At 45.8% G+C, this 27,124-nt stretch overlaps 2 protein-coding genes across 4 annotated transcripts; one reads left to right on the forward strand and one right to left on the reverse strand.

The window, feature by feature from the left end:
- Positions 1-26,605, forward strand: tfb1m (transcription factor B1, mitochondrial). Of its 2 annotated transcripts, none has more exons than XM_035610856.2 (8): positions 1-88; positions 1,394-1,538; positions 2,109-2,260; positions 2,476-2,584; positions 2,669-2,820; positions 3,253-3,372; positions 23,939-24,066; positions 25,068-26,605. In XM_035610856.2, the coding sequence occupies exons 2-8, from the start codon at positions 1,406-1,408 to the stop codon at positions 25,333-25,335; spliced, it is 1,062 nt and encodes a 353-aa protein (XP_035466749.1). In that variant the 5' UTR covers positions 1-88; positions 1,394-1,405; the 3' UTR covers positions 25,336-26,605. The 2 variants fall into 2 exon arrangements, with proteins under 2 accessions (XP_035466749.1, XP_035466750.1); XM_035610857.2 differs by lacking the exon at positions 1-88 and adding an exon at positions 105-318.
- LOC118286414 (claudin-20) lies at positions 11,381-16,486 on the reverse strand. Of its 2 annotated transcripts, none has more exons than XM_035610859.2 (2): positions 16,199-16,486; positions 11,381-15,538 (listed from the first exon to the last, which is right to left on the reverse strand). In XM_035610859.2, exon 2 carries the CDS (start codon positions 15,323-15,325, stop codon positions 14,597-14,599), a length of 729 nt encoding a protein of 242 aa, XP_035466752.1. In that variant the 5' UTR covers positions 15,326-15,538; positions 16,199-16,486; the 3' UTR covers positions 11,381-14,596. The 2 variants fall into 2 exon arrangements, with proteins under 2 accessions (XP_035466752.1, XP_035466751.1); XM_035610858.2 differs by having other exon boundaries at positions 11,381-15,627.
- Positions 26,606-27,124: the final 519 nt, after the last annotated feature.

Below are 27,124 nucleotides of genomic sequence, written 5' to 3' on the forward strand. Positions count from 1 at the left end.
CATGCTCGCAGTCTCATTGGCCGCACAGACGTCAACTGAGTGACGAAGGAGGAAACGTAAAGGCAGGAGCACGGTACCGGTGAGAAACGTGGGTAAACGCGTGTGTATTTTCCTGCTTTGCGTCCTCGTTGTGTCCGTTTCTGCTTGGCCTCGGTCTTCTCTTGGTTCTTTAATCAACGTGAAGTGTTGTCGGTTGAACTCGAGCCGTTTACAATGCGCCCTGCCGAGGGCGTTTGGACTCAGAGCTAACCTTAGCTGTGAAATGCTAACTACAACTACAGTGTCACAAGCTCAGTCGTGTCAACAAAGAGTTGAAATGTGAGTTGTTCAGCTTGACGACGCAGGATTGTGTGTCATCCCGACGTGGCGCCGATGCGTTGTTGCTTTATTTAGCAGCTAATCAGCTAATAATCAGCTCATATTAGTCATGCGCAATAAAAACAAAGTAGAGTTGTGCTAATGTGTATTCTGCAGGTTAAACCGACAGACGGCTGCAGTTGGAATGTAAACCCACGTGTAGTGGTGTGATATGTTTCTTTCAAAACGCGCTGTAAAAGATTAGTGAGCCTCTGTTTTATGTGTAAATCTTGGTCGTTTAGTTTTTCTGTCACAAGTCCACTAGATGGCGCAAGAGATCTTAATATATAAGACTCACTGCCACTGACCCCAGTCAGCCCCTCAGCATTAACTCGGCTTAAGGCGAAACAATGGAAATCGATCCCACGACCTGATAAAGAAGTAATTGGAATTGATGATCCGTTTTAGCCATCTTTCTTATGTTCCACATACCTCAACGTGTTTGTGGGAGAACGTGAATATGTTTGAGAACAAAGCCCACTCTGCCAGCATGCAGGATCACAATTGTGTATGCATTGTCTTTGCATTCCCAAAGGTCACTCGCTCCTTACTGGAAATTCTATACGCTTTACATAACTACCTATTGGAATATTATTGCTGGGCGACCGTGGCTCAGGAGGTGGAGAGGGCGGCCCGCTAACCGGAACGGTCGATGGTTTGATCCCTGGCTCCTCCAGTCTGCGTTGCCACAGTGTCCTTGGGCAAGACACTTAACCCTGAGTGTGTGAATGATGTGTGACAGGAAAATCGCTGCATACAAAAGTGCTGTATGAATGTGTGTGTGTGTGAGAGAATAGGTGGATGTGACTTGTACTGTAATTGTGTGGTCAATAAGATAATAAAAGGCCTATATACAGTTAATATAGTCCATTTACCATTACTGACAGGCTGTTATTACCAATGAAGCATCATATCTCGCCCGTTTCATATTTTTTTATGCCTTAACCTCTGAACGTGGGGCTTGCTGAAGAAGCTGATCAATCATTGTTTTTCTCTCTCCATGCGCGCGCGTGTATGTATGTTTTTTTTTTTCCAGTTCACCTGAACGATGTCTGCCTCGGGGAAACTGGCATCTCTCCGTCTGCCTCCCCTGCCGACTGTAGGCGAGTTGATCAAGCTGTACAACCTGCGAGCAGAGAAGCAGCTCTCTCAGAACTTTCTCCTGGACTTGAGGCTCACAGGTTAGTATTCTTGCCTCACTCTTTCTCTCTCTTCTCTGCTCTGTCTGCAATGCACCAATCGTGAGTGGCTTGTTTTCTTTGCTGCTGTGTCACACTGGTTGTTGTTGTTTTTTGTCTGCACACTTCATTGCACAGCTCCAAGTAGCCTTGTTTTAAGGAATTGAAATCGACAGACCTTTCTTCGTGGGGGAGGTTGAGTAGATCTGCTCAAGTGAATGGACTGAGCCTATTGTTTGCAGCCCTTGCGGAGCTCAGACCTTAATATAATTTCCAGTCAGTGATGCAGTGCAGGTCTGATCTGCTCTCTTGTCCTTGGACAAGGTGACCGTTAGATTAATACAGCTCATCTTCATCACACGCAGGCAGACAGGTATTGCAACATCACACACCATTAATCTCAATTTAGAATCCTGAGACCTGGATGAAAACACCGGATTGGACAGCACGTGTAATTGATATGATACATGTGTTGAGTATAGTTAGGTTATAAGTCACAGATTGTATGCAAAAATGTTTTTTAATGAAGTAGATTCCTATTACTGAGCTGGTCACACGTCTCTATCTTTTCAGACAAAATAGTGCGTCAGGCAGGCAATTTGATGGACGCACATGTGTGTGAGGTGGGCCCTGGTCCCGGGGGCCTGACCCGCTCCATCCTTAATTCCGGCGCAGCGGACTTGCTCGTGGTGGAGAAAGATACACGCTTCATCCCCGGGCTTAAGGTAAACGGAGCAGCTCCAACGATGCTGGCTTATGCACAAGGTCAATCAGGTCATTCAGATGAAAAGCCTCTAACACCTTCATCTGTCAGCGGCGTAAAACCTACTTAATCTATTCTTCAGCTTTGGCATCATTAGCTGCCTGCAGAGTGACTGATGACTTTATAGCACCTTTTCCATTTTTCTAATTTACTGTCATATCACGCTCATTTCAACAGCTGTTGTCAGAGGCAGCACCGGGGAGGCTGAGGATCGTCCACGGGGACATACTCACATACAGGACGGACCGAGGATTCCCAGCAACCGTCTCAAAGCCGTGGGGGGGAGGTGAGAAATGGAAATTGTACAAGCTGTTACTGAGGAGTGTGAAGTATAAACAAATAACTGAGACAGAAAAATGTGGCTCCACAGATCCACCAAACCTTCACATCATAGGGAATCTCCCGTTCAGCGTCTCTACCCCGCTCATCATCAAGTGGCTGGAGGACATGGCCAACGGGACGGGGCCCTTCGTCTACGGACGCACCCGACTTACGCTCACTTTCCAGAAAGAGGTGGCAGAGGTGCGAGAACAACATTACCTATATGACACCTAAAATTATAACTTTTAGAATTACATTATACATTACAATTAATAAAAAATCTAAAGTTTTTAAAAATCTAAAAAAATGGACAAAACTTAAATAACCCTTCAACAAATACTGAATGGGAAGTTTGCATAGGGCATTATATTGTGCTTCAGCCCCGTCGAAATCATTCAGAGCATTATTTAATTATGTATACTTATTCTTTTCTATTTGTGACTCATAAAAACATAATTAAGGTCAACTTAAATACTCTTTTCCATTTTTGTTTTCTTAACGTAATAAATTATTGGACATGTTTGGTTGCTGCTAAAAGCAACACCATAGCAACAAATGGCATCGACATCGACAAATTTCCTGCTCTCACCGAATATGCAGCACTCATCTTCAGTATTTGTCTCTTCCGCCCAGAGGTTGACAGCCAGCACAGGCAGCAAACAGAGGAGCCGTCTGTCCGTCATGGCTCAGTATCTCTGCACTGTCCGGAACTGCTTCACCATCCCTGGACGGGCCTTCGTCCCAAAACCAGAGGTAGGACTTAATTTTGTTGATGATGATTAATATCTCTATATTAATATCTATTCACCGGACAGTGAGACGTGTGATGGTTTGTGTGATGATTTGTGTGAATTCAGTTTTGTGCTGACTTTTGCAGTGTACTGATAAGGGCTGTTCTATTACTGTCTACTGCAGATCTTCCTCTCCCTTCCCTTTCCCTCTTTTTCTCTTGCCCGCACATGAAAATAGTTAAGAAAGTTATGAATGTTAAGAAACTTTTAATGTGGAATCCAGTCTTCAGTACTAGCATTGGGAAAAGTGCCAAATGGACACATTACTATTTCAGAGATCTCGACAGCGGGACCCTCTCGCATCTCCTCGTCTCTGCTCCTCATCTGTTCGCCCGCTTCTGTCAGAGTCCGTCGTCACGTCACACTCGCTTATCTCTCCCTCCCTCGTCTCGCTCCGAGGCTTCATTAGGGCCTCGTTGAACCAGTGTTGTGTCTGTTCTGTATTTGGACCCTCACTAGGTTGTAACGATGCCTGGTGGATATCTCAGATGTGTCACGTTCACACTGCGCCCTGTAATGAGGCCCTAGTTCTTTTTTAGGCCTAATATCTCTCTCTGTGTCTTTCGGCCCATGTGCGTGTCAGTGGTGAAAGAAAGCCGTTCGCTCTTACGTAACATGAGCATGAAAGGTTTTTTTTTTCCAGGGTTAGGATTTATAGTAGGACTAGGGGGGGCGCATTAAAGAAATAAAAGTACTGCCGCAAATATTTTGAAATATTAGTGTTGGCTTATAGACAGCTGTGCAAAGATGTACATTGAGATTACAGACACACAAGTGTTTTGAAAGGGCTCCCTTTCATCTTTATGCAAATGAGGCCATGTTTTTCTTTTGCTGAATTAAAGCATAGGTGTTAGGTGGATGTCAGAGACGGACTCTTGGTCCCTTGAAGACGTGCTGGCTCTTTAGCTGACCCACAGCTGGTAAATATTTAATCTCCCGCGAGGACTCAAATCCAGCCGAGTGAGTAGGACCAGTGCTGATGGTTCATTCTCTCAGAAGAGAGATGGCTCACGATGTTTATTTAATCACACTAAGCTGCCTTTCCGTGCTTTTTAAAATGTATTTATTTATTTATTTTATACTTTTGAGTCTCATTTTTGTCCGCGTGTCAAACTGCAGCTCGATGGATTTTAGCATGCTTTGTCCGTGCTGTGAACGTGCACAGACACGCATGCGTGTGTGTGTTGGCGTGTTGGCCGCATAAACGTGAACGGAGTGGACTCGCACTGCACACGCGACGAATCCCACACAGGCCATCTAGCCCCACTAAATGTTTTAATGGGCACTTGGTCGAATTGATATCATTAGAAGGGATGATGGCTGTTTGATGAGCAGGCCTCCTGCTACTGGTGTCCTATAAAGAGCACACGCACGCAGTGTGTGTTAAGGCTCTCTGCATTGTTCAGGCCCCTTTACTAGAGTGTGCACCATGGTACAATTCATAAAAAGCTCTATGGCTCTGCGTTGTTTATTGGTGCCCACCAGAGTAATTATGCAGAATTGCACAAACAATAAAAATGTCCTGCCTGATTTATGGGACAACATCAATGTTCTGGTAAGAGGGGGGGATTGAGGTTGTGACACACAGACTTCGAGCTAAAGCAATGTGTTGTTTTTCAAACTGACCGATATATTGTCTGAATTCATAATGTGATGTAGATTTTAATCATAACGGTGGAGTAACTGTCAGAGGTCTTTACGTCTATATGTCCCTCTGTGTCTGTTTGTCTCTCTCCAGTGTGTGTGTGTGTGTGTGTGTGTGTGTGTGTGTGTGTGTGTGTGTGTGTGTGTGTGTGTGTGTGTGTGTGTGTGTGTGTGTGTGTGTGTGTGTGTGTGTGTGTGTGTGTGTGTGTGTGTGTGTGTGTGTGTGTGTGTGTGTGTGTGTGTGTGTGTGTGTGTGTGTGTGTGTGTGTGTGTGCATGCAACTACCCTGTATATACTTATAGCCAATAAATCAGATCAGTGGTCTGATTGATTATTTGCGATCACTGATTGTGTTGATGAAGGGGGATTTGATCAAATTGAAGCACAGCTGGGCTTTCTGTTTATCTGTCTGTCAGTTCTTGGCATTGATCGTGTCCCAGTCAATCATATTCTGATGAAATATTCCTGTAAGTCTGAACACGAGAACCATGACATCACTGATTGATCAGCTGATCAACTGCTTCAGGAGTCGTCCCCTGCGTCGCCGACGGCAACACTCTGACAATGCAGAGTGTTAGAATGTGCAGCAGCAGGTGCTACGCCGCGCATATGGCAATTAGTGGAGTGTAAAAAACACATGAGTTTGTTTAATACTTTGTGATCAGACGAACACTGAGTCACTGAACCTTTCTGAAAGACGATGATGGGGAAATAGCATCAGTTGTTGGTAAGGGGGAAGGGGAAGTGCGGGCTGATTGGCCGGTTTACTTGAACCTATAGGATGTGAGCAATGCAGGCTAATAGGATAACGAGAAGGGAAATGTTGAATCCATTTCACATTAGCAGCTGCCGGGGCCCATATTGACATGTATGGTGGGCAGATAGGCTCTTATCCTTGATGTTTAATCTGCCCCCCTTGTTCCTCTCGCCCCCGGGCCTCACCTCTTCGTGTCACATTGAGTGACTGAGATTGTCCTTGAAGGTTTCTGTGAGTGGCAATTGGCTACCTTGATAGCGCCCCCCCCCCCTTCCTAGGCTCCGAGTGCCCTGGGTCTGTGCTGCTGCGGATCAAACCAGCCTCCCTTTTCTTATTAGCACTCTTCTCCTGTTAATTACCTCCGCCAAGGAGATTATGTTTTCACCCGTTCCTGTTTGTTGGATTATTTGTTAGCACTAGCAGGAATACGCAGAAAATACTTGAGCGATTTCCACTTCATTTTGTGGAGGGATGGGGCCTGAGCCTGGAAATAACCTATCAAATTTTTGGTGGGGTTGTGGATTAAGGGGCGGATCCAAGCTCTATGTTTGTGCAACATAGAGCTTTTTCTAAATTTTCATAATCTTTTCTGGGATAATGCTCAAATCTAAATTTTTCCACTGTCTAGGTCTGTTTTATGACAAATAAATCCTTAGGGTTATGAGAACATATAGGATCACTTTCTTTATTATTTTATATTTCTACTATAAGAACACAGACAGAGTGATGCTATAGTTACTATACAAATATCCAATTTATATTCTGGTCAGAGGGGAGGTCAAGGAGGTTTAGAGTGCACGCATCTGCATCTTCAGCACGCACTTAAAGTCACCCCACCCAGATTCATCATCACTGCCTCTTTACATAGAAAAAAAAGCTGCTTTGAAAAGAGTAGAGTGTGTGTTGTCTCGCACATCTCCCTTGCACTGCCTCCCTGCTTCTCTGTATCTGGGCAGAATGGGATTGAAATCAACTTCACAGGGAGGAATATATATATATATATATATATATATATATATATATATATATATATATATATATATATATATATATATATAAATCAGGCAATAGATGCTCCCATCACGAGCAACCTGTTGTTTCTCCTGTGGGGATCATATAGAGGGATGATCCTTATGTGCTCAAAGTTGTGGGGCTCATTGGAAAAGATAATAAGTAAATGGAGGAGGCACTGAGAACAGGGGAAGTGGGAGACGGATAAACTAAATGATACAGGTGAAAGAAACTGTAGGAGAAAATGAGTTTGAGAGAGAAAATGGGGAAGACGAATAATTGGGTGATAACTGGGTGGGAGATGACTATAAAAATAAAAGATGGATGGAGAGGAAAGATTGGAAACTGACTAAAACCACAGCGAAGTAAAAGAATCAGGGCGAGAGAAGATAGAGATTTGATGTAAGCGAATGGAAAAGGAAATTAAATTGTGTTTGGACTGGATGTGATGTGCAGCGTGAAAGAAAAGCAGCACTAGATGAAGAGAAAAGAAAGGCAGCAGAGCCTCCACACAGGCGCAAGAGCAGCAGAAAGACAGATTCATGACAGAGATCGATCTGAAAGGAGAGTGAGGCGTACCTCCAGCATATGGCCGTCTGGGCCAGTCATCAGCCATCATCCGGCAACCAACTGAGCCCTCGCAGGAGGAGAGCCCCTACAGATGTTTGCCTTGTTACACAATCATCTACCAAGAGCGCGGGGCCATGATGAGCAGAGCCTAAATTGAATTTGTTAACGCTGCATTGAGCATCCATTATAGTCTGCAGTTGTCAGGGAGTGCTTGGACTGGAAGATTTTGCAGACATACAGTTGATGTTTTTTTTTAAATTTCTCTCCAGCTCGGGGATCAGCTGGTGTTTGAAGTATCAAAATGAGTCCATTCGTTGAAGTCAAAGGGTGTTTCAGTGTTTGAATGTGACCCGCCTCACACTGGCAGTGATGGATATCTTCACTGTGACCTGAAGTGGCCCAGCTCTCGGCTGAACAGTGAGAGTGAGATGGGATGCACTGCTTCTTCTATTTTTTTCCCTTTCACCTGCCCGCCGCGCAAATTCATCCGAGCCCATCTCGTAAATGGGGTCAAACATGGTACCAAGAGTATCGGGGGAAAGTTATTTCAATGACTCGTGCCGGCGCGGCCAAAAAGCCCGAAGGCTTCCAAGTTAAAGAAAAGCTAAAAATACCCCCCCCCCCCCGTCCTCTTCCTCCTCCTCTTTCCTTAAACAAAATGCCGAGGTGGGCAAAGTTTGCGTATTCACATTCTCCAGAGATTTATTGCTCCTCCTGACAAGAAACTGTGCCGGCTGCGCTCGGAGTCAGCGCTCGGAGTTGAGCACATTCAGCTCTGTTTACTCGGGAGAGCATGTCGAGAGAATATGCGTGCGTTTGGAGAAACGCTGCTAAAACCAATGTCCCTAAGAAAGAGGGTCTCCTTCAAATAAACAAAAAAAATGAAATTAATTAAATTGCTTGTGATGATATCATACACTGATGACAAATTAAAAAGAGAAAAACCCCCACTACACAATTTCAGGAAGGTTGCTTGAACGCTCACACACTAAAACATCATGCACAGTGATTTCATGACTTAATATCAGGCTGAAGGTTGGATTTAGTGGTTGTGTTGATTAGGTTTGGTAAAATGCCTCTGCCTTATAGCCTGTCACTCGGGTTCTGTGCTCTCAGTAAAACATTTTAGATGATCTAAAGCCGTTTGCAGTCATAAACTCTGGATATGCTCCTGAACTTTTCCAGAGGGGTTCTATGTGATAATGCAAATGTCCGGCATGTATTCCTGGAACTCCTGGCCCCTCCCCTGGTAAAATGTCTGTAAAATGTCCGAATGGGCCCTTGTGAGAATACAGCAGGAACATCTCACAGCGAGTGTGTGAGGTGCATTGAGGGCCGCAACCAAAAAACACTGCTTTCCGCAGAGGAGTTATCCTCACGTCCTGCCTCCTGCAGCACTACCCAGACGCCACAGAGCGTCCCGGAAACGTTCCCGTTGGTGTGAGGGCGGCTGACTCGGAACGATCTCCCGCTGCGTTCGTCAGACGTGAAAGTTCGTGTCTGGAAACGTTATCTTTGCAGATGCATTTCCATCCTTTCAACAGTTTAGCCCCCCTCACTTACAGCCTACGGAATCACTTCCAGCCGCGCGTTCCTGCCCCCGTGCGCCAGGCTGAAATATTAAAGGGTCTCCTTTGAACTGTCAGAGTGTATTGTTTTCCTACAAGCTCCCTTTTTGTCGTCTCCGTAGCGTTTACTGCCTTTCTCAGCAGTTTATTTCGCAGCCAAGGTCGTCGCCATTACTCCCCATACACCTTTGCATGTGCACTGGGAGCAGAGGAGAGCGGCTCCAACAAAGGAAGGTCGTTCTCCGTCAGCGTGTCGACGGCAGCATAATATCTTTAGTATGAACCTCCTTGAGCATAATGGCGGCCCAAAACAAAGAGACGCACGTTTAGTGTGGTGACACACTAGAGTGATTTGGGTACTTGATACAGGCATGACAGTTCCTGAACATATACACAGCCATGCAGTATCTCCCTCTTTGTGTCTGCGAGCATGACTGGTGGAGTGCATCTACGCTTTTTTGAGCAGCCGTTGCCTTTTTGTTTCCCACATCCTATATTTGTTGGAAAGGCTATTTGCTGGTCAAAAAGTAAATAATCTGTTAATTTCATGTGGTAGTGTAGTTCAAAGGAAAAGCCTTACGCATGATTAACCCCTGCCTCAAATTGACAAGCGCTCACCTCCCCTCATCTAAGCTCACACCCGGATCTGTCATAGCCGCAACTCGGAGAGTGAAAGCCTTTGATGGAAAATATAGGTTAAATACACAGAGGAGCAGATCTTATTAGTGTTTCCCCACGAGAGGAGCAGTTATTTGATCTGCACTCTTGTTGCGTAACTGAGAAGAGTGGGAGAACGAGAGAGAGAGAGAGAGAGAGGGAGCCTTGAATAATCCATGTTTGTTTCAAGAAAGCACATTCTCCCTCTGCCGGTGTCAGCGAGGGTCCAATCAACTGTAATGAGAGCCCAGATTCTCTGGGAAAGTCACTGTTTAACAAGCGCTCAATCTCAACTGTATATCTGACTTTATGCGACTGATATAAAATTTGTATTTGTAACATACCGCGTAGTGCTCTGAATTTGAACCAGCTCCGGTTTAGGCTTTTAACATCTCACGGCAGGTTGTTCAGATTTTTCAGGGCAGAAATTGAAATTTTGCGGCATTTCTATCGTTTTTTTTCTTCGTCTTTGCAGTCCTCTTGTTTAGGGTAACATTATACGTTACGTTACGCTTATTAAGAACCAGTTTTGCAGAAGCGACAGGAATGTTTATGACGACATATGTGATTTTTGATGGACATCACCAACTATTCTAAGAATTGAGTAGAAGTCATGTTCCCTTGTTCCAACTTCTCGACTTTTGATGATTTGACACATTTCCTTGTCTAATGTGTCTCATGAAATCGCTATATTTAAGTTTTGTTTTGTGTTTGTCGGAAAACCCAAGTCATTCCCATCTTTAGCAAACTGTGCAGGGTACTTTTTCTGATATATAACCATAATTTTATTATGGATACTCCTCAGATTAATCGTTAATGAAAATAATTGCTAGTCGCAGCCCCAGACCTATCTGCTGATTATTAATTATTTTCGTCTATTTCAGAATTCAGCAAAGAATTGCCATAATATTCTCTAGAGCACAAGCTGGCACCTTCAAAATTTTAATGTGTGATCCGACCATCTTTCCAACCCAAATATATTTACTTTACTGTGTGTACATATTTATATATAACAAAGAAATGATCCTCATATTTTATGAAGCAGGAATCTGACAGTATTTGGTGTTTTTGGTAAATGAACAACTGAATTAACAATTAATCAGTTGTTAAAAGTGTTGCAGATTAATTTTCTTTGAACTGACTTTCTGCTCAATTAAAATATTTACTCTCACTGTTCTTCTAGATCATTTCTGTTGTTTATTTCCAGTTTCTTGCTTCTAACTAGTGTTATTAATTACGGTTTCTTAAGCCCTGTGAGAATGAGACCCTCTTAAATGTTAATTGTATTTATAACTAAATGGTTTGGCAAAGAGTAAAGGGCAAATTGCAAATTGAATCCTTCAGCTGTTCCCTCCTACGCCCTTTGGATAGCATATAATCAGCAGCGACTTCGCGAATCATTTAACTCATGACTCGACGTCAAAAACTGGACAACTGAGATGGCGTGCGTTCCCTTATGCTCTCACGGGTGCCGTTCTTTTTTTAATTAATTTCTTTTCTAATGCTGTCATCTCAGTAAGGAATGACAGGAACAGGTTGGCTGCGGTATTAAAATAATCTTCTTTTTTTTACCCATTTGCACATAGTAATGTTTTATGGATACATATTTTAGTTGGACTGATGCTCGTGACGAGCGGCCCGTCTGCCCACACTCAGCCCTCGGCACAGCTTGTACCATCCAACCATCTCTTGGCTGGAAGATGAAGGCCCTCTCCAATCGCCAGCAGCCACACGTACAGTAAAGGCACACACAGCAGACTCCATACGTTGCTTTCACAAAATAGGTTTACTGGTAAAAAATAGAACTACTTGCACAAGCACATTGAGACAACTTTATCAGAACTTGTGAACGGTTCATCATCACGTATATGCTCTGGCAAAGTAAGAAGTGCTAAAGCATCCACAGAGAATAAGCTGCAGTTATCAAAATGATAAATCAGTGTCTTGGTACAGTATATGCAGGAGAGTTGTAACTCTTTAGACTTTTAGGACCTAGTCACTTTGCACTCTGGCCATTTATAAGCTAATGAAATCGCGTGCTGATGATCAAGCTGCACAGCCACAAAAAAAAGAGAAATCCCAAGCCCATATTTCCCTGCTCTATTCTAGCAGACAGAAATCATTCCCCCCCTTTTGCTTTTTTTTTTAAATTCCAGAGTGCCAGTTGTGTTATGTATTTGTCCTGGTCCAGGGAGCACTGACTGCTCAGCCATTTGAAACAAACTGCTGTCAAATAAAGTAACACAAGTAAAGGTGCACTGAGTCGTCTTCTTATAAAGAAGATATGGTATGAACATGGTATTGTATCGTATAGTGAAACAATCCGTGGGAAATCTGATCTCTCAGTAAAAACATAAACACCTTTTAAAAGCTTAGATACTTGTGTACAGTTGTCACAGACCTACAGTGAACCAGACTCCCCGAAACAAATCCTCTTTTTTGTTTTTCATTTATAAAATACCACACTCATGTCGCTCCTATGAAACTTGTTCCGAGCGAAGGCTTGCTGTGCTCTGGGAAACAAGGAATAAAGAGGATTTAGAATAACCCTCGAAAGCTGCACTGGACTGTACACAAGCATCTAGTCGACTTGAGACTTAGACTGGCAGAACAAATCACAAATCCATAAAACATTTTTCATAATGTATAATTCATGTACAAACAATGCAATAAAAAAATAAACAGAAAGAACTCCGGATAGTATTAAAAACGTGTCATCATGTAACGATTTGGCACATTCTCGAAAAACACATATCGTGTCAGTATTGGTTGATGACATGGCACATTCTTCACTTTGTTTATTGCATTGGTTATGGTGCCCGGGCAGCGAGTTATTGTCAGGAGGCCAGTTCTTTCTACAGTCTGCGCTGGATACGATGGCTCGCTCGGGGCAAGGGTGGGACCCTGACCCGAGAGGGCTGCCAGGGCCCGCAGTGGTACCCACAGAGATGCCCGTGGCGTGCAGGAAGCAGCCTGCAGGTGGCGAGCTGGGCTCAGCCATCTGCTCTCCCCCAGGAAGCAGAATGTTTATGAAAGAGAAGGAGGGAACGCGCACTTCTATGCATCACTGCCAAGACCGGTCTCGACAACGAAAAAACAATATTCCTCCGATATCCTTCCGCTTTTAGAAAAAAAGAAAGAAACGTTGAAAAAGCGAGACATGTGAGTAGGTGGGAGTTTTGTTTACGCATGTCTGGTCCGTACGTGTGTTGTGTTGGGGCGGCCACGCTCTCAGCATGCATCAGCGTTCTCTCGTCAGCCATCGCATCCATGTGAGATGTGACACACAAGCAGGACGGGGAGTGGGTAAAAAAAAGACAAAACAGCAACTCAAACTGACAGGTAGAAAACGGAGGAATGGTGTCACAGTCAAGTGGCCACACAGTGGAAGACACCGAGACCTTCTGCAGGTGCAGACTGGTGGCGAATGCGCACTGCTGACGCACTTGGAAAACAAGTCACATATGGAGAATGACTCAAACCTTTTTTTCAGCTGCCTGCCACACAGCTACCCAGTCGACCATGACTCAAGAAGCTTCTCCCTCTCTGCTTCATTTTTGCCTCTCTGCCACTGCACCATTAAACATCTGCTCACCCCCTTTGCGTTGTATAGACAGGGGGCGGGAAGGAGATGCATTTTTCAAAACCATGTAACAGGGAAGCTGCCTCATGTTGCAGATTAATAAAGGGGATTAGTAAAAGTAGTGTGAGCAGAGGCTTTGATTTAAGCTTCCAGAGTCACGGCGAGACAAAGAGACCCCCCCCCCAACTTCAAATCACTGAATGACAAGCACATACCCCCAGACAATAACGATATTTTGAAGGCTGAATTCTGTTTCCATGGCAGTGCGGAGGAGGATGACAGGAGTGAGAAGCACATGCAAAAAGCCGGTCGTGTCTGGAGTGTTTACAGTGTACGCAGAGGAGACACACGGAGTGCATGTGCAAAGTGTGTGCGGTGTGCGCGTGCGGGAATGGAGCGGGATGGGTAGCTGCTGCTTAAAAGCCGGGATGTTTTTGTGCAAATGGAAATATAGGGACAAAATCAATCCTCCAACATCAGATGTTGGAGGATTGAATCTTCCTATCAATTGCCTCTCCGTCCCCCTCTCTCTCTCTCATATCTCCACCTGCGGTGAGACAGGGGGCCTCTGTTTTGTCTGCATTTTCAGTCTCGGCCCCCGGCCCCGGCAAGCCCCCATCTCTTCCTCCTGACAGTCCTCTCTGAACAGTTCCAGCGGGGTAATGTTTCTACAGCTTTTCAGGCACAGGCATTGTGTGGCTATACGTCTCAGTCATCTACCAGGCATTCCTCTGCATTGACACACAGACAGGCTCCACACGGCATGCTTTAGAGGCAAAATATCAACATCACTCTAGTAGCTAACAAAAATATGATCATTTATCTCCCTTCATCTCATTCTATAGTATACGAAAAAAACACAAGGGCTCACTATGAGAGGGCTTCCGCCTACTGCTCTCAGGCATTATATTGCCTATTCCGTCCGATGGGAGTGCACCAAACGATTGTAAATAGCAGCTAAATGATTGCTTTTTAAAATTTTTTTGTGTCTTTCAATTCAAACCTTTGGCGAGGGGGAAAAAAAAAAAATCTACTCTGACGCCTTCCTTATTTGCTTAATCCATTCCCCAGGGAACTCTCTGTGATTTACTGATGAAGGATGTCTGCGTTTTGGTTGGCGGCTTCCTTCGATTCTGCAGCACCTCATCCCGGCTCCTCGCACAATCACACTGTTTGTTCCAAGTCGCTGCTTAGGGAATACCTCCACTGCTTGTGCTTGCAAAACAGGAAGAAAAAAAAAAAGGAGAGGAGGAAAATGAATTCAAAGTTGTTGCCCTCCTCCCTCAATCTTTTTCTCCACCTCCATCTGGAGTAGAGCCTAGTGTGCTGCATAAGCCTTTCTGGTTACCCCTCAGGCTCGTCTCCCTTTAGCCGTGGCGTACGCGGCGCTGCTTTATCACACATAGTCCTGCAGGCTGTAGCCAGTCTTATTGTCTAATGGGGAGAGAGAGCAGTACTGGTGCTGCAGCTCCTGCTGCTGCTGGAGCAGCTGTTGCTGCTGCTGCTGGAGCAGCAGTTTGTCAGGGGGAGGCAGCAGGACCAGGTCCTGGGGGCCATGTCGCTTCCCTGAGCAGGACATGCAGAAGATGGACCCCCCAACAAAGAGGAATCCGGCGGAAATAAAGGCGACGTACACGGCGCCCCCGGGCTCAAACTTATTGCTCTCGGGCACACTGGAGTCCAGGAAGTTGGTGATGACCTCGTTGGTGAACCAGGAAGCGGGAACCAGACACAGGAAGCCCGCCGCGACGAAGCAGCCGCCGCTGGCGATCGCCGCGTGCCGCTTGGAGCGCCGTCCACCTCCCCAGCGCGTGCACTTTAGTCCCAGGGATGCGAGGCAGAGGCCCATGGCAGCCAGCACGCAGCACAGCACCATGGTGGTGCGGGCAGTCTGCAGGTACGCAGGCAGTGAGAGCACCGAATACTTGAGTGTGCAGCTGAACATGCCCGTGCTGTACCATGTGCAGTCCATCCACAGCCCCTGCATCTGGGAGATTGCTGTGATGATGTTGGAGCCCACGTCCGCGCTGACCTTCCAGTTGGGCAGCACGGTGGCCACCATGGCGCCCATGATGCCCAACAGAGCTAGAACAAATCCGAATATCTGCATGCCCGTGGATGCCATGCTCCTTTTCCAAAAAAGGACGATGATGATGCTGCTGCTGCCGCCGCCGCCGCCGCCGCCTCAGCCCTCGTCCTTGCCTGGCAGCATTCACCCGGCTTCAGCCAGGCTCGTCGACCCCGCTGCCCGGCCGCCTCGCTCCCCTCCCGTGTGGTGGCGTACCAGCTGCCAGTCAAATCCCCGGCTCCTCAGCTCTCCGGCTGCAGCTCCACTGGACTGGAGGAGAGTGAGGGAAATTGAACTGAGTGGGTTTCCTCGCTCTCCCTTCCTTTCTCCCCTCACGCAAGTGCAGACTTTTTTCCTGACTGGAAACAAAGGGGAGAGCATGAAGCAGGGGGGGCGATGAGCGCTGACTATAGGTGAGCAGAAACACTGGGGGCTTGTTGTGCATGTGTGCTTTTTTTCCATGTGCCGCCTTCTCCCTTTTCCTTAACGGCGCACCATAGAGCTGTTACTGGAGAGGCAGAAATGAGTTTGTGGTATTTGCAATGCTCAATAGCTATGTGGACTTAAAGCCACAGCGCCCTCGCTCCACTCATAGACTGTATGTTCTGGCACTTTGATTCCACTGAGCCTGCCCCTCTCTAACAATCACACACGGTTATCTCCCGGTTAGAATTTAGTCTGCTGTTGGAATTAAACTTGTGAATGTGCAGGGGTTTTTTTTATGATTATCATCATGTCGGACTTTATTGCCGGCGCATTGTGGTGTTTCTCATCTCACTGAATCAGCTCGTCACAGCCTCGAAAAGATAAATAACCCCGGAGCTCGGTCTAATTGTTTACTGTTGTTTTATGGTCCGAGGAGAGAGAGAGAGAAAGAGAGAGAAAGAGAGAAAGAGAGAAAGGGAAAGCGATGTTGAAATGATCCCTTACCCCGGCTGGTGCAGAGCTGCCGCTGGCGCGTCACGCTGCTCGCAGTGACTCCTGTAAACACACACAGTCACACGCCGAAGCGCAGCGGGCTGATGGTGATGAGGGTGATGGCGAGGAAGAGGAGGAGGACTCGGTCCGCACCGCGGATCCGTTCAACGCCGTCCATTCCCTTAGCAACAGTGTGTGAGAGGACATCCCGGCTCCTCGGACCACACAGGCTCAGGGAGCCCGGGACGGAGAACCGTAGTGCGCGCTCTCTCTCTCTCTCTCTACCTCTCTCTACATCTCTCTCTCTCTCTCTCTCTCTACATCTCTCTCTCTCTCTCTCTCTCTACATCTCTCTCTCTCTCTACCTCTCTCTCTCTCTACCTCTCTCTCTCTCTCTCTCTCTCTCTCTGTCTCTCTCTCTCTCTCTCTACATCTCTCTCTCTATCTCTCTCTGTCTCTCTCTCTCTACCTCTCTCTCTCTCTCCCTCTCTCTCTCTCCATCTCGCCCTCTCTCTCTCTACCTCTCTCTGTCTCTCTCTCTCTCTCTCTACATCTCTCTCTCTACCTCTCTCTCTCTCGCCCTCTCTCTCTCTACCTCTCTCTGTCTCTCTCTCTCTCTCTCTACATCTCTCTCTCTCTCTCTCTCTCTCTCTGTCTCTCTCTCTCTCTCTCCCTCTCTCTCTCTCTCCATCTCGCCCTCTCTCTCTCTACCTCTCTCTGTCTCTCTCTCTCTCTACATCTCTCTCTCTCTCTCTCTCTCTGTCTCTCTCTCTCTCTCGCTACATCTCTCTCTCTATCTCTCTCTGTCTCTCTCTCTCTACCTCTCTCTCTCTCTCTCTCTCTCTCCCTCTCTCTCTCTCCATCTCGCCCTCTCTCTCTCTACCTCTCTCTCTCTCTCTCTCTCTTCGCCGGCTCGTGTGCGCGCGCGCGTTTGTGTGTGTGCGCGTGCGTGCGTCACGACCACAACTTCGAAAACAACAGTTTAGTGGGATTTATAGCTGAAAGAAAAAAACGGAAAAATTTATCACTTCCCTCACTACATATATATATATATATATATATATATATATATATATATATATATATATATATATATATATATATATATATATATATGTATATATATATATATATATGTATATATATATATGTACTACCTATAAATATCTTTTATTTATCTGGATAATTTAGATGAAAGATGCAGAATTTTATATTTAATATTAAACCAAAAAGTACAAAGACGTATTGTGGATCGTTTTCTGTAACCGTATTCAATGCTAGGTTCCATTAAACCTCGGACCCCGGAAGTCGGGGTGGTGATTTTTTTCCGACCTCCCGAGTCGGAGGAACCGTAACACAGCACAAGACGACGTAGCAAACATGGAGACTCACACGGAGGTCGGGTCCACCTGATGTTACTATATTTAACTCATTCAAAGATGGCGATAAAACATTGGTTCTTTGTTGCAGGTGATTATACATGTATGAACACATAATTATGGACAATATATTCCTTGTGAATACGTTCTTTGAAATATTACACACTGTATCTTTACGTTTTGCAGAACGGTGTTTGCGCAAATAGTAGTGACACAATTTGACTGCTCAGAACTCAAGGATTCCTGCTGTGTAATGCAAACTAACTGCATGACCAAAAAAACCCCATCTCATTCCTGTGTCGAGCAGCTCAGTGATCATATTGCACTACTGCGGAGCAGTTTAAAGATAAGAAAAAGATTTAAAGTTGGATAAGATTTCCAAACATAGCACCACCACACATTTTGTCAGGGTAATCTAATTAAGAGGAAAAAAGAAAAGCTGCTAAAATTCTGACCAGATACAAAGCTTTGTTTGTTTATGTGTTGGTCCAGAGGAGTCCGTGTACCCCCACCATACCAAAATTGACCCTCCCCGGGGGCACCGTCTTCATCAGACATCATTCAGCAGGAGGCTCAACCTCACAGCTGCTACCCCATCTCACCCCGTCTTTCCTCTTCTCTCTGTAGAGGACATACAAAACAAGAGAGGGAGTGGCTTGCATGGCCTTGATTCGTGAATGACAAAGAGGACAAAACGAGAGAGGGTAAAGAAATCAGACGGGCCTAATAGACCTGATAACCTTGGAAATGCAGATGTGCGTTGCTATTATTTAGCTGCATGTGCGAATCAGCAAAAAAAAAAAAAAAAGGCCAGCGAGCGCTGGGAAATGATTTTGCCTACCCACTAACTTACAGTCTAACGACCAGGCATTGACCACAGTGATGTGTGGCCATTACATGTAGATTGGTTGGTAGCAATTGATTTGTTTCAGCTATTGATCTGTTTGTTTAATAATGCCCAGCTCTCTCTCCAGCCACCATTGTGTTTCTCATAAAACTGCCCCTGAGAGACCCCCTTTTCTTAAAATGAGATCTGGCCGGCATGCCGAGACGATGCACACCTCCCCTGCGATGTTGTTGTCGACCTCCATCGCTTCATTCTCAGACCTCCTCGTGGGATGCCACTGACGCAGGAAGAGACATTTTCCAGTTTTCTGTAGACACACGCCACAGTATGGCGCGCATATGACCTATCTCCTTGTAACCGATGAGATTTTAAGTGCTGATGCTGGTGTTGTTCTATGGGGAGTAAGATAAATAAATAAATAGGCGATGGATGAAAGGAGGGGGGGGGGGGTGAAAAAGATAGGAGAGAACAGCAAAAATGCAGTTAGCATACACCCTGTGAGTGCAGATGTGTGACGCTGTGATGTGTGAAGATATTGCGGATTATTACAAGCGAGGTCCCCCTTTTATTCTATCACCTCGTAGCAGAGCTCTCTAGCCCCTCTCTGCAGCATGGGACCGACCACGCTTTCTTTTTGCCCACACCAGGGGCTTTTATCGTTCAATTTGCATTTCTCTCTTTTATGTTCTCCCTTTCATGATTGGTTTTTTTTGTGCCCATCGTCTTGCAGTGGCGGTTTGTTCACAGCTGGCGATGCAAGGTGTCGCGTCACAGCGGCGATGTGGCTGTCAATGCCATCTTGTCGTGGAGCCGGGCCCAGGTCCAGTTTCACCGTGCATAATAGGTGTAAACCCGTCCAGGACAAAACACTTGTGACACGTCGTGAAATTACTGGCATCGGCTTGATGACAGATTGACTCCCTGGTGAACAATGGGGATGGGCATTTATGAGTTTTTAAATATCCCATCAAAACAAATTATTTGATGAGATGTTGCCCTTGTTTGCTATTTCACTGGTCCAGTAAATTTCTCATATTTTTTGGGGCAAAGTCCAGCCTTTTCTATGACGAAAGCATTTCTCCGCGGAGCCGCCCTTGTCAAAGACCAGGGCTGCAGCCTTGAATGTCCTGTGTACATGCCGTGGGCTGTTTCATGGGAAGTATGCCACAGCCTTTCCTCCACAAACCCCTCAAGTAACATCAGCCTTGTATATTCAGCGGCATTGACTGCTGCCTTCTCCTCTCGTCTCCCTCCACTGATGTAACGGAGGATGTCTTCACAAAGTATTGTCATAATTAATGCAACTCTTCCCTCCCTTGGTCGCAGGATCTCTGTGAGCTCGTCTCCCTTGCCTTCCCTGGCTGTATATAGCTTTCTTCCATCTCCCTGCTCTTTCTCAGAACCTGCTATTATGTAAGTGCAAGTGTTGGCGGTTCAGGTAGAGCGGTGGCTGGTGCCCCGGGGCCGCTGCCATCTCATCTTGGTTACGCTTAAAGGGACATGACAAATTACCGCTCACATGCCATTGGGCAAGAACTCGCCAAGAAGGAGGCGTCGGAGGTGGAAACGGGGGAAAGGGGAGCTGGAGAACCACAGGGCAGAGCCGGGCTAATAGAGTTCCCTGCTGGGCTTTGGGAAGGTCAGACACATGAAGTATGGTAATGTGCACAAGTGTGTTAGGATGGATGTGTTACTATTGTTCTCAGCTGGGTCAGAAAAGGTCAGTAAAGTGGATACGTGACTTTCAGATTGAAAACTGACATATTTTGTGTAAGACCTTATCTTTTACAGGAGACATGCAATGTGTCAAGGTTGGTTTATCTGATTTTTTTAAGTATACCGTACACAGGAGGAGGAGCAGGTTCACAGTCCATGTAAATGTTGGAGGTCCTCATTTACAACAGCTCTGATCAAATTAGCTGGATCGAGCGAGGCGGAGCAGGAGGTATTATCACGAGCTTGACTATAGATCTTTACATAACCGTCTAATTTTGAGGCCAAATTAGTGATAATGATTCACTTGCTAAACGCGAAAAGCTTGCTGAAGCCTACAAGGGATCATCACCATCAGAGCATTTCCAGCCTCTGTCTGCTCAGTGTGTATGATCCATGCTGCCACCCTCGTAAAGAAAAGGGGAGGGGGTGAGGGGAAGGAGTCTACGCTCGGGGGGGGGGGGGGGATATTAAGCTTGTCAAATAGGGTCAATAAGTCAGTCTGCTACCCCAAGACAGGATTTCCCCCAGCAGATGCTGGAATATTTTATGTGGTTTGGGTGGGGGCTGATGGGTGGAGGCATGTCCATAGCACCTCAGCGGACGGCCCAGGTGACACTGTGTGATTTAAGATGGAGTTTCCTTGCATGTTGAGGTTATCAGGGGGAGGATTAATGGCAGGGAGTGGGATATATTACAGTGGTGCGGCCTAGTGAAGCCGCGTATGAAGGCCATACATAAATCATAACAGCAAAGTGACTTGGACAAGCTGATGGCTGAAATGCTGTTGCCTGTATAGTCCCAATATCGACACCCCCCCCCTCGCGCTCCCCTCTTAAATCATGAACTGCGGAATATAAATGGCCTAATTATTCCAGCAGGGAGTGAAATTAAAGGCATTCCTTTTTTATTGCGTCTTCCTAACAGATGGTGGCCTGATCTCGCATCACCAAAAGCGCACTTTGGTGTTTGCCGTTTGCAAAAAAATCCCGACCGCATTTCCTCGCGCGTTGCCGTGACAGGTGGCGGAATTGATTTTCATAATCCAAACCTGGGAGTTCCGAACCGAAACGACGCAGCCTCTGCAAATAAACAATGGAGTCATCGTTCAAAATAGACTGCGTTAAACATGTCACAGATCAACATCCAAATCGAGCGGCAGATCTTCTCCACAGCTGCGTACTACTGTACATGCAGCTTCGGCTCATAGCATCCTTCCACCCAGTTTGTCGCTTTCTCTGCTCTATTATTGCACTTAGCCTTCGGGGCTGTTGAGACAGTCTCCGCCAAGGCCATCCCATTAAACGCCACTGCGGCAGGAAACGCAGCAGCAGCAGCAGCAGCAGCAGCAGCCACGCATCTCTGGACTACACAGGGATCCATAGATCTGATAAGAGATAGTGCAGCGGTTGACAAGTGCTCCCGAGCGCCGCCTTGCTTCTTCGGAGAGAGGAGGGGAATCTAATCAGCTCATTAGAAATCCTCCGCGCACCCTTGGACCACTTGAGTTGTCCTCCCGTAATTATCAACGCTAGCCCTTAGCCCAGAAACAGCAAAAAAAGGCAGCTGCGAACGAGAGAGAGTGAGTCACACAGTCCAGAAATACGAGCCTCGAGGATGCACAGAGCGCTCCGCAGGGCATGTGGTCTCATCAGCGGTGCCGAATTGGATTTCTCTTTATTTTACCTCTGTGTACGTGTTTGTATGAGCATGTGGGAGCATGTGTGGGGTTTTTTTTTTGCGTGTTTATCTTATCTTTAAATGTTAAGTTAACATGTTGTCTGTCATGCGCCTGCGTCCGTCCCCTACTTTACAACTTTTGCGTCCATTTACTGTACATGCCTGCACACGTAACAGCTGTTTTCTTCTTTTTTCTCCGCTCGAATGCACTTTTTTTTTAAAACACCACATTCCACTTCCACTTCCACGTACTTCTCCATTGAGATGTGATATTTTTAGATGCTTGTTGTTTATCCCTTATGATATGAGGCTTAGACTATGTTGAAAATGCACTCAAAGCCAAAAAGCACTTAGGGGCAATGAAAGGTATGATTATTATTACAAACACCGCTGATTTTCCAGCCACTCAGCCAGACTACGGTCCCCCTCAGTGCTCCGTCACTGTTTCACTCTGACTGTGCTGCAGCCCCTTAAGCCATAACTTACAGGAGTGAATGACATCATGTGAAACACCCTTGAAAGATTATCGTGATAATGCAATGTTCTTTTTTTCCCTTTTCCTTTTTTTTGAAACAGACGCACAGATGTAGAGATTCAGGATATAATGAATTTGTTGTATTTTGGTTCCTTTGATTCTGCTGTTGTTTTTCGAAACAGCTTACAAGATGCAATAAAGGGGAGGACATGTGGATCTATATGTGCTTGAGAGTTGAAGAGGCGGGGATCTGAGAGCGAGGCGCTGCTGAGTCTGGCACGATAACTTCCCACAGTGTCATGTCAGCTCAGTGCTGACCGTGCTGACACACGGAGGATCGGTCGGCGGCAGCTAGTGAGGGACTGGAGCCAAGGTTCCCACCACATCTACCGGCAGTCCTCCATCTATAGTTCATTGACAAGGGGCCATGTGGAAATCTGACAGAGTAATTCTATTAATATGAAGATAAAAGAAATTACTCTTTGAATAGAAAGAATTATTCTTATGTTGAGTCATTGTTAAAATAATGTATGTGTTGTGATTGATGGTGTCTAACGAGCAAGTGAGAAGAGTTAATCAGTTAGCTTAAAGTGAAAAAATCAGATAAATTTGTAGCTAAAAGATAGTTAGCTAGTTAAAATAGATATAGTGTTGGGCAGTAGCAGAATACATACAAGTATTTAGAATACAAAATATGAGTTTACAGTTACAATTTAAATAGGTGGTAATCAGAATACAGTTACATTCTTAAAATCAATGGATAACATAAAGGGATACATTTTTTTAGGTCAGCATTATTTACTCTGTGAATGAATGTGGCATTCATTCACAGAGTAACATATGCTAATACTGTAGGACAATGTTGTGATTAAAAACCCTAACCCAAAATTCATCAACAACAAGAAAGGGAGAGAAAAACTTTCTCCAAAAACCACTCACTGCCCTTTCGAATACACTAGCCGAGCTTTTACAAAGCCAGTGTTTTTAATGGGAATAGTTTTCCAGGACTTCTTTAATGTCTGTTGTTTTTTCTCAGGAGGAGTCAAAAACAGGTATTAATCAGAGTTCCTGCGTTTCGCCGAGTCTCCCACAGAGCGGGATATGAGCTCTGTGGCTGCCCAACGTGCCCATCACTGGATCTACATACAGAATGTTTACGCTCCAGTGAAATGGTAGAGTCAGATAGACAAAGACAGTGGGATGAGCAGTCCGACAGTGAGCGGGGCTCGTAGGTATTGGGTAACTCAGTTGTGATGCAGTGACGGGAAGAGAGACGGCGAAAGACAGACAGAGGCTCAGTTTCTATGGTCCATCGCACAGGTGTTACTGTGGCAACGAGAACCTTCTCGCCAGCCAGCCAGCCAGCCATTCTGCGTCATCTTATTTTCTGCCTTCCCTCCTTTCTTTTATCCCAGTGTGGTGATCCCTCCACCTCTCTCTTTCTCCCCTTTGTATCTCTCTCGCCATTTGTCAGGCAACCTTTCTCTCCAGCGATTCTCTCCACACTTTCGCATTCTCCTCCCTCCTCACACCCACCTCCATCCTCTATCTTGACACTTTATTTTTCCAACAGTCCCACGAGTGCGTTATTTGCCGTCTTGTTGTAACCCCCGCTGTTTGGTTTCCTCTTGCTGTGATATGTGTGTGTGTGTTTTTAGGTGGACGTGGGAGTAGTTCACTTCACCCCCCTGGTTCAGCCGCAGATCCAGCAGCCCTTCAAGCTGGTGGAGAAAGTGGTCAGAAACATATTCCAGTTCCGCAGGAAGTACTGCCATAAAGGAGTAGAGTAAGCATGACTATACTACTTGATGAAGCATCAATCAAGCCTTTCATCTCCCCCTCTTCATCATTTACTTTTTATTCTTGTCTCATCCTCATCTATCATTCTCTCCTCTACATTTTTCATTCTCTGTTTTCCGACAGCGGCAGCGTCTTCGTCCGATCATTAATTAGAACGTTTTCTGATATGCTTCTCCTTTCTCGCACATGCCACAAAGATGAAGACTCATCCTTTAAGGATTTCTGTAACCGAATTCTGAACATGGAAGCACCAGCAGAGCTCTGTTGAAAACCACAGAGCAACAAGCCCACACGCCCCCACACAAATGTGCACGCTGCCCATCGCCCCCGTGCCTGTTGGGGAAAGTGTATGTGGGCCCGGATAACAAAAGAACCCGGGCTGTGTGAAAGAGAGCAGCAATTATGAGTCATTGAGGTGGCATATGAAGACGAGGCAGCATATTTTTATGTAATGCAGTGGGTTGGCGGCGGCAGCGGCACCAAATTGCAGAGGAGGCACCGGCGCTGAAGCGCCTAAAAAGCATCTGTACTGCAAAGTGTGTGGAACTGGCTGCTGCTCGCCAACCTGTACAGGAAGAATACAGAGGAATACCTCGGGCAGGGAAAGTCACATGGCTACTTCTCCGTGATGGATGTACTGTAGAGCTTTTTAGTGTTGAGCAAAATAAACGAAAATTAGAAATTAAAATTACGGCTGCCCCCTTTTATGTACGAGAAGTTTGTGTCTGTGTGAGTTTTGTCTCAATGTCTTCACGTCCCTTGATGTTGCATAGTAGTAGAACAAATTAACAATTCATGAGCAGCTCCAGCCCTTTGTGTGATTTCAATTAACTTCACAGATTTGAAATAACTGCTGAGGCATAATTTCTTTCTGTTTGAACTTTCTAATGCCATTAAACTTGCATGATCATTAAGATATCAAAGTGACCTGAGTGTAGAAATCTGTACTATCATTTTCATCTTTTGTTCTCTATCCCCCCCCCACAGAAAGTTATTCCCGGAGGCGTGTCGTATGGAGCTGACACAGGAGATGATGCAGAAGGCGGACGTGGACCCCACTCTGCGCGCCACAGAACTCACCATATCTCAGTTCAGGGCTTTAGCAGATGCTTACGCTCAACTCTGCAGCCGCGAACCCAGCCTCCTCAGCTACGAGTTCAGAGAGGAGCTGAGACTGAAGCACCTCGGCAGGCGAAGGAACTCGCCAACGGACGCCTTGTCAAGCACGCCACCAGAACCTCTGCAAACCTGCTGAAAAGGGAATAAAGAAACCAAGTGAAGCCCACTAATAGCATCTGTTAGCAGGGGGAGACAACAGACTGCTCTCAGCCTTGACATTTCCACCTGGCATCCAGCATGCATTTTTAAAATGTTTTTCCCTGCGCCCAGGGAGCGATAGTTACCTATCGTATACACGAAATCCTGGGACAGAGACGAGGGCCACGAGGCACTTAAAGATCTTGGTGGGAAGCTTGTTGTTGGAAGGCACACATCGGAGCGGGGTTGTGCGTTTTCTGTCAGAGGCAAGGAAGCATGCTGTTGGCCACAATAGCTCTTTAAGAGCCAATATCCCAATGTCCTAATTCGTACGTCAGTTCCAACTCACATAACCCCCCTTTTGTCCTGTGGGACCTGAAACATCAACATTTTTTACAGGGTGATTTAGAGAGGAACATGGCAACACCATATCCAGGCCATCCCCCCCCCCCCTTTGCTATGTACTGCATTGCCGAGTCACTTGGGAGACAGAGCTTAAAGGGAGGAGGAAAGTGCTGGGGATTTGTCAGCACTTGTTGTATTAAAGGAAGAGGACTCCTATTAAAATTTTTTTTTTGGTTTAAAAACCTGGCCATGTTGTTTTGTATGTTAATGTTTGCGTAAGGTTGTGTGCGTTTGCCTACGACTGTACACGCTCATCTAAACACTCAGGATTCAAAACGTTGAGCCGAGATGAGACAAATAATAAATGCCTGAGGTACTGATGCCAGACAAATGTGACAATAATAATACCACCCGGTGTTATTATTCAAGATTCTATACCCATAACCGTGCGGCTGCATGAGTGATATTTGAAAACTAGAACGGATCAGCACCAGCAGAAAACAAGACGGGGCTGTTTGCTGCCAGCGTGGCAGATGGCAGGTTGGGCTTAACTTGCCAGAGGGAAAATTCAATCATTTTTCATGATTGGTGGAGGATAATGGTGGATGACAATCTCCAACCACCACAATCGGGAGGGTCCCTTCTGATCTGCACCGCGGAGAGATAAACGCAAGTCTGCAATGTTGGCAGCCATTACCCACAGACAGCCCAGCATAGCGACCGTGAAGAAACTGTGTTTTTGTTTTGCTTGTGTTTTGGTGAGCTTTTATTTTGGAAAATATGACTGCAGGTGACGTCACGCACCGGCGGGCGAGGCTGCGCTGATTCAGCCGCTGATGCGATACACCTGCGCGCCCGCTGTCGTCGTTGATTGGTCCGTCTGTTTCCAGCTGTGCAGCAGGAGAACGGCCCTCGAGTGGAACACGGCGTCAGGTATGTGAACACTGTACAACTGCTCAGCGGTGCGGTGCTTTTCTCTGACGTGTTCCACCAAAGTTTGCCGGAGCACAATTTTTTTGTTGTCTACCGTATAACCTACGAACTTTAAATATAAAAACCGGTTTCCGTAACGTGGACATCCGAAGTACTGCGAGAGGTTTTACAGTGCACTGCAGTGTAAACGACACTATCAAAAGTATTAAAGTTCATATGTGTGTTTATGTTAAAGTGCGTCAGCGATGTAAGTTGCATTTTAGCATTGTGCGATGTATACTCTAAATTATGTATTTATCATAAAGGTGGGAAAATGTTGGTTAATGCTGTTGGAGTGGTGAGACCACTCTGTTGAAGTACTCCATTCAAAATGTCACTCAAAAGTAAAAGTACTTGTCAGCGTTAATTGCATCAAATTTCTGGACCATTATTACTAATGCAATAATATGTAAACAGGACTTTAATATGACTGGTTTAGGTGGAACTAATTCTTTATGTACTTAAGAGTT

This window comes from Scophthalmus maximus, chromosome 15 (genome assembly GCF_022379125.1).
Source record: "Scophthalmus maximus strain ysfricsl-2021 chromosome 15, ASM2237912v1, whole genome shotgun sequence".
In the NCBI taxonomy this organism is placed as follows: Eukaryota; Metazoa; Chordata; class Actinopteri; order Pleuronectiformes; family Scophthalmidae; genus Scophthalmus; species Scophthalmus maximus.

What these genes read in the sequence shown, in the direction of transcription:
- LOC118286414 (XM_035610859.2), bottom strand. Translation starts at nt 15,325, where the DNA reads ATGGCATCCACGGGCATGCAGATATTCGGATTTGTTCTAGCTCTGTTG.
- tfb1m (XM_035610856.2), top strand. Translation starts at nt 1,406, where the DNA reads ATGTCTGCCTCGGGGAAACTGGCATCTCTCCGTCTGCCTCCCCTGCCG. An exon ending in CTCAAAGCCGTGGGGGGGAG is followed by an intron (nt 2,585 to 2,668) that starts GTGAGAAATGGA and finishes GTGGCTCCACAG; the next exon opens with ATCCACCAAACCTTCACATC. An exon ending in TACTGCCATAAAGGAGTAGA is followed by an intron (nt 24,067 to 25,067) that starts GTAAGCATGACT and finishes CCCCCCCCACAG; the next exon opens with AAAGTTATTCCCGGAGGCGT.